Source organism: Vitis riparia, chromosome 17, assembly GCF_004353265.1.
Source record: "Vitis riparia cultivar Riparia Gloire de Montpellier isolate 1030 chromosome 17, EGFV_Vit.rip_1.0, whole genome shotgun sequence".
Taxonomy (NCBI): domain Eukaryota; kingdom Viridiplantae; phylum Streptophyta; class Magnoliopsida; order Vitales; family Vitaceae; genus Vitis; species Vitis riparia.
This window is the reverse complement of record NC_048447.1, coordinates 12,167,790-12,175,102: the sequence shown is the minus strand read 5'-3', so window position 1 is coordinate 12,175,102 and position 7,313 is coordinate 12,167,790. Positions and strand designations below refer to the sequence as shown.

The 7,313-nt window shown below is 34.8% G+C and overlaps 1 protein-coding gene across 1 annotated transcript; it reads left to right on the top strand.

Moving 5' to 3' along the window:
* Positions 1-649: 649 nt before the first annotated feature.
* Positions 650-6,077, top strand: LOC117904577. Its single transcript, XM_034817255.1, has 3 exons — positions 650-1,421; positions 3,223-3,373; positions 4,194-6,077. The coding sequence occupies exons 2-3, from the start codon at positions 3,229-3,231 to the stop codon at positions 5,594-5,596; spliced, it is 1,548 nt and encodes a 515-aa protein (XP_034673146.1). The 5' UTR covers positions 650-1,421; positions 3,223-3,228; the 3' UTR covers positions 5,597-6,077.
* The last annotated feature ends 1,236 nt before the right edge of the window (positions 6,078-7,313 follow it).

Sequence of the window (7,313 nt, the reverse complement as noted above, 5' to 3'; positions counted from 1 at the left end):
AATTAAAACATTAATGTACTAACTATTGACATAAAAAAATTGTCAAAATAGAAAAAAAAAATGTATCAATTTTTTTAATTTCTCTTATTCTATAATTGCTAAACATATATTTTTTTTCTAGCCCGACCAAAACTATAATATCTATAAAAATAAATAAATATATATATATATATATATATATATATATATATATATATATAATCAATAAACGCTTACATCATGGAAGGTTGCAAATGACACCCCAATACTTTAACTAATTTGTTAAAAAAAAAATTATATTATTTCTATTTAATCAAATTTGGTTACCCAATTAGTCATGCAAATATAAAAGAAAAGAAAAGAAAATACAAGGAAAATTAATAAAAAACTTGTATATGATTAAATTCATTATCTTTAATATAGAAGGCGAAAAATTGGAAAATGTTGGGAGGAAAATTCAAAATTTTAATATTTTCATTTATTTATTTTTAAAACAATAAGTATATTGTAAGACCACTTATTTTAATAAAAATAAAATTTTACAAAATTACCCCTATAAATTGGTAGGATGAGATTGGGAGTGTAAGGGTATTTGTGTAGTTTAGGATCATTATCGCAGCCCGGTTTAGTGTGAAAAGGGTTGTCGGGTTTCTTTTTTCGGACCGTCTGTTACAAAAACGGCAAACCCTAGCTTTACCCTTTTTCGTCATTCACGAACGTGTTCTATCTCTCTTCTCTAGTTCGATTCCATCTAGATCGATAGCCTTGATTCTCAAATCAACGTCCGATTCTTTTAATTCTTTTTATTATCGATCGATTCATCCCAATTTTAGCCCCAGCCGTTCCGTAAATCCGATTCTAGGTTAGGGTTTCAGAGACCCCCCGATCTGCGTGTCTCGAGCTCAGATCTGTCTGTTCTTTTCTTGATAAATCCATTCTTGTTCTGGTTTTTACGTTTTTCTTTCTCGTTTGGCTCTGATTTTGAATTTTTTTTGGGTTTTTAGGGTTTCTAAGATTTGGGTTCTTTATTGTTCATTGGAACAACAGATCTGTTGGGATCGGTGTGAATTCTCTGAAATTAACTGATTTCTTTAAGGTGGTTCGGGTGTAATTTTGAAGATTTTGTTTAAAATTTTTGGATCGAGGTTAGGGTTTCGATTGAATTGGGGGTTTTGCTTCTCTTCTTTAATTGATCTGGGGAAAGATCAGATTTCATCGAGAAATAGAGTTTTTGTTACTTTATTGTCATTAATTTCCTTAATTTTGGGGACTTTGTTGAAAATATTTTTTTATCAGGATTAGGGTTTCAATCAAATTGGGGTTTTGCTTCTCTGCTTTAATTGGGTTGGGGAAACCTCCAATTTTGTCTAGAAATAAGTTTCTGTTTCTTGATTACTCATCAATCGAAGGCTTCTTTTCCATTGGACGACGAATTTTTGGAGGTATATAGACCATTCCTTGGAGCTAATTTCAGAAATCATTATCATTTTTAGCTAAAAGAAAAAATAAATTTAAATTGAATTATTAGTAAAATATTAGGTTAGTGTCTTGGTATTCCCTTTTAGTAAATGTGGGCCGCCCTCACTAACTTTCTTTATTTTGTCCTTAATTACAAGTGGTGGCTCATTTATATGTGCTCAAATCGATAGTCCTATGGTTTCTCCTTCTTGGCCTGCCTGATCATTGGACTAAAGTTGGTGCATAGCCTGTTACAATTTATGGACTTGGGTGTTATACTAGATACCCTTCATTGTGTTGCATTGGTTTGAAAATGTTGTGTAGAATTACTTCGTTTCTGTAAAGCATTAGTGGGTTTAGATTTACTAGTTTAAAGTGCTATAAGAATATTGTGATATGATTGCATGTTTGTCTATTTGCCCAAGTCAGCATGGTGTCTGTACTTGGTATTCTTTTTACTTAAATGCAATTTTTCTATCTTCCTTATCATAAGGATGAAACTTGTGGTATTTTCTGGAGGTGGTCAATCTGCTTAATTAATGTGTGCAAAATAGTGGGTTTGATGCTCAGATTCTTTTAAAAACATATGCTAGAACGAGAACATATATTTATGTCACCCTCTATTAGTGATAGAAAACTTTTGGTTACCACAGAAGAGAAATAATTAAAAAAAAAATACTTTTTTAATGATCAAATGCCTTTTGTGGTCAAATATTCAATTTAGTCATTTTTCAATTTAGACAGAATAGTTTTTCAGTTTGGAAGAAAGCATAATCTTGTATTAGGAGTGAAGGAGGTGGAGAAATTAAATTTAAGATTTAGTTCTGCAAGTATGTTGTGTTGCCTGATTTCAAGAGAACAACTTAACCAATTTCTTTCAGCTCCACATGAAACTAACTCTGGCTTATATCTCATTGGAATGGAATTGTGATGTTCAATCGTGATTTATCACCATCTATTTAGATATATCATATATATGATGGAATAACAAGTTGTTGGATCTCTTTTAGAAACAGGCAATGAACATGGATGTTTCAATGAATTGAGAACCCTCATTCCATGTGAATATTGTGAAATGTCAGGGCTATGTGTCTGTACTTCTTTGAATAGATGCCCACCTGTTTTGAGATGCATCTTTCCTAGGAGAAGTTCTAGTTGCAACCATGCTATCATCTGATATCATGTTAATATTTGGTAGTCATTTTGATTTTGTTATTTTCATGACTACAGAGAAGCCAAAATTAACAAAGAGATATAATCACTTTGGTGGTCTGAATTTCATTTCATATTTAGTTCTTGATTTGGTCTTAATACATGTGATACTCATTCTTTATATTGAAAACCATGCATTTAGAATAAAATGTTTTCTAATTCCTAAATTCTTTAGTGGGTAAAAGTTTTGCATTCTGATGCTTGAGTTGAGTAATAGATTCTGAAACAATTCTTTCAAGACAATCAGATAATAATGTTAACATGCATTTGGTTGGTATTGTTTGAACATTAGAGCCTGAAGGATTACATAGTTTCCTTCATGTGATAGTTGTACGCTAGTTAGGGGACTGTTGCTGACAAACAGAGGTAAGTATAACATATATTACCACCCAGAGAGATCAATGAAATGCAAGTGAAATTTTTGTACTTCTCTTTTATGTGGTCTGGCATTAAATGCTTTGCTCTCCTTCTTTTTCTTCATCTTTAAAATTCTAGATGGGTGCATCTTGATATAAGTTCAATCTTTCTTTGATCTCTTATTTTTTATTAATTTGTTTCCTTTCTGTCTTGCAGTTAAACATGGTACAGAAGCGTCCATTTGATGATGAGGAATTATACGAGATTTCTTCTAAGCACCCCAGACAATTAGAACATAATCATCATCTAATTTCATTTTTGGAATTTGTTCCTTTTGATGATCCTCTTCAGAAGCCTCGTGTTCAAGGTGAGAAAGAGCTTATTTAGTCCCCAATAACTTATGAGTGCTTAAGGCAAAGTTTAAAGTTCATCTGATCACTTTTCATAATTGTCTATGCCACAAAGTAGAAATAGGAGGTGTGATTTTAATATTTTCTACTGCAAAATTTATTACTCATTTCTACTGACTTGATGCGGGTCATCTGATTTCTGGACTTCCTTTTGAACCAGTTCCAAATTGCGATACATCTTCTGCACAGAAGATTGCAGAACATGTGGTTGCGGGAACATTCTATAAGGGATTTAAGTTTTCTTAGTCATTAGCTTAGAGGGTGCTTGATAAATCAACTTGATGACTTAATATGATTCAATGATTTAATTTAAGTTATTAAAGCTTAAATGTAAAAATAATATTAGTGAATCAATTTAATGACTTAAGTGTAATTGAACTTTAAGTCATTAAGCATTAAGTATTAAATTTTACCAAATGCTCACATGGAGCTCCAAAATGTAGAATAGCTGAATCTTTGTACTCCATCTTCATGTGCCTGAATGTACCTTTTAAGAAAAGTCACCTTATATACATACTTGAACCATCTTTGTATGCCCAGAATCGCCTTGATTATTGAGTTTGGATGAGCGTGAACTGTGATTGATTGAATACATGGGACAATTTAATAATATCCTACAAACAAAAAAAATATTTATGTTGCATGCATGTTTTTCATTTTTCACAAATCAGTTGTATGAAAAGATGATCAGACACGAATATATATATGTGTGTGTGTGTGTGTGTATTTGTTATTGTTTGATTAACTTATTAGCTCACCTAATCTAATTTGCTGAAGGTGAGGGAGAATTATTAAAAAGTAAAACTGAAGGTGATGAGAAGCTGCTCAGTGGCTTCTGTACTGATTTTCCAGTAAGTGCTAAAGACACTGAAACCTTTATGCGTGGCTGCATTTCCACCTCATCATGGGCCACCAGCAGTACTAGTGAAGATGATGCCAGGTCAGAGGCACCAATTGATGTATCACTGTTTCCAGAATATTTTAGTTCTGACAGTCCAGTGAGGGCATCCAACGACTCTGATGACTACTATTTATCTCTTTTGGATTATCCTCCCCGAAAATCTGTCCCCATTGGATCAGAGCATCAAGTTGATGTTCCAGCATGGAGCCAGGGTATCATGGATTCATTAGATTACTTAGAAACATCTGAACAAGTAATTTTCTCTCCACAAGCTTCAGGCTTGGAACTCAGTGTTGGTAACATTGATGAGAAAAGGCTGATTGGGACATGTGTAATGCCAATGCCCAAGTCAGAATCATTTTGCAACGATGCTGTAGTCGGAAATGGTAGAACTGATTGTAGCTGTCATGATAGGGGTTCTGTCAGATGTGTAAGACAACATATTGTGGAAGCAAGAGAGAAACTTAGAGGAACCCTTGGAGAGGAGAGGTTTGTAAAGCTGGGTTTGCATGACATGGGAGAGGAAGTTGCAGAGAAATGGAATGAAGAGGAAGAACAATTATTTCACGAGGTTGTCTTCTCTAATCCAGTGTCATTGGGTAAGAATTTTTGGGACAATCTTTCCTTAGTCTTCCCTTCCCGAACTACAAGGGAAATAGTCAGCTATTATTTTAACGTGTTCATGCTTCGAAAACGGGCAGAACAGAACAGATATGACCCAGAGAACATTGACAGTGATAATGATGAGTGGCCGGAGACTGATTATTGCAATGATGAACATGAAATGACAGAGGAAGATGAGGATTCTGTTGTTGAATCCCCGATATATCAAGAGGATCCTAGTTATAATCCATGTCATGCAGATGATAAACGAAAATATGAGGATATTGGGGATGGAACTCGTGGTGATAACGAGAATGTAAATTATGGTAGTGGGATGGACATCCTTGATATTTCAGAATCATGCACTGACAAGTTACTAAACAATTCTGGTTCTGATTCCATTTGTCAGCTTTCAGATGTTCCCTGGGATGGAAAGGGAGACCATGGCATCAAAGATGGCTCATGCACATCCTCCAATACGGGGGCTGACTCACAAAGGACCCAAGCGAAGGCTGGCAATGGTGACCACTGGTTGGGTGGCCATGGGTATGCTTTGGAGCCCTGTGATGCTAAAGTATGGGATGTTGGGTATGTGACTTGCTCCAAAACTAAAGTTGATTTGTTATCAACTTGCAGTATGATTGAAGAGGTTTTTGGAGCTGGTACTGGGACGTAGAAGGGAGCAGATGGTCAGGGCTTGATTTAGTGTTTGCTTCAGCAGTTTTATCTTGCTTCCAAGACAATTTGGAAAGTTTGGGCGTCTTAGTATTTGCTTGTCAGATGAATCTACAAGAAAATTCCTTTTGTTCTTTTTCATAGAAAGTAGGGGAGTCACAATTTCCTTTGTACATTCATATATATGGTGGTAGATGAAAACCCTACCTTCAATGTAAGATACTGTTTTAGGAGAAGGTTGGTTTTCATGTGTATCTCCCATGGGATCTTCTTAGTTGTGAATTGTGTGATTCTATTCCCACCTCAGTACAAAGCCCCCAGTGCTGTACTCTCGTTGTAGGTATCTCTCTATTGGGAGGAGGGGGTATTAGAAGAAGAAATTCTTAGTTGTTAGGGGGAATGGGGTTTCTATTATGTAATCCTGAGTTATCTTATTCTAATGCAAAGTTCATTAAAGAACTCATTCTATTTTCTTGTTTGTTTGAGAAATGTGCAGATTTGTTTAAACAAGAACAAGCTTATGCTAATGCTGCTTTTGACTTTGGAATGTGACTGAAGAAGAAATCCATGCGTTTATTGCAATCAAAATGAAGGCAGTATATATGCTTTTATTCTAAGGGCAGATGCTTTACCAGGCATGCTTGTCCTAAGAAAAAGTGAAGCCACCATTTCTGAACACACATGACTTTTGTGACTATAATGTTCAGACATGGTCTTTAAGGGCATGTGTTTACATCCCTCTTTCCCCATTCTATGCTACTTTTTGTTGAAACCCATAATTTTTTCAGTTGTTCATTACAAACACTCAGAACCCATCACTCATATGGTGGAAGAATATAGAGAGTGAAATTGCCTGTCTTATTCATGCATTCAACATTCAGCTCTTTCAGTGGCTCCATTTATCTGCAATATTTTCTATCAGATCCTGGATTTTGATTTATTTATTTTTACATGTTCCTCTCTGAGTCAGGGCATAAAACATAAATAAAGCAATATCTTTACAATATCTTTTTAACTGATTTTGGAGCACTAAAATTAGGCAGTCAAAAAGGCAGATGGCTACTAGTGAAGTGGGATTACACTCTTGTAATCTGCAATAACAGTATGGCACTATGAGAATATGTTCTTTGAAGACATGAATGTTGTGCTTTCTATCATTTTCATTTGGAATACCACAACCCTTTTGAACACTTCAACATTTCATGCTCAGCTCTCATTCATAAATAAAGAGATGCTTTTGTTATTATATGATAGTGATCAATTCACACCTCTCTCTCTCTCTCCAAGTTGTGGACTTTGAAAAGGCAGTGCCTATAACACTATGTCATTAGCCACTCTTTCTATTAAAGAAACCTCATCTTCTTTCTTGTCCTTTTCAATCAAGTTTTAGAGCCATGACCACCCCTGAAATAGATGAACAAGTGTGAAGTATGAGATCATCTGGGAGTCCCATGTACTCCTTTTTTAACTGATGCCTTTCCAACTATCCAAAGGGCCATAGGTCCTTATGCTTGTTGCAAAGTGGTTACTCTAATACCCAACTATGAATATTAGCCATTTGTTTGGACGTGAGGTCTGAACTCTTTATGATTCAGTTACCAATACCATTATCAACATTTGTGATTTTATATCTTTCTTTATTTGATCTCCCCTGCAAAAGTAATCTTAAACTAGAGTGCCTTCTAGTTGAAGTCTTACAAGATATACATACATATTCC

What these genes read in the sequence shown, in the direction of transcription:
- LOC117904577 (XM_034817255.1), top strand. Translation starts at nt 3,229, where the DNA reads ATGGTACAGAAGCGTCCATTTGATGATGAGGAATTATACGAGATTTCT. An exon ending in TCAGAAGCCTCGTGTTCAAG is followed by an intron (nt 3,374 to 4,193) that starts GTGAGAAAGAGC and finishes AATTTGCTGAAG; the next exon opens with GTGAGGGAGAATTATTAAAA.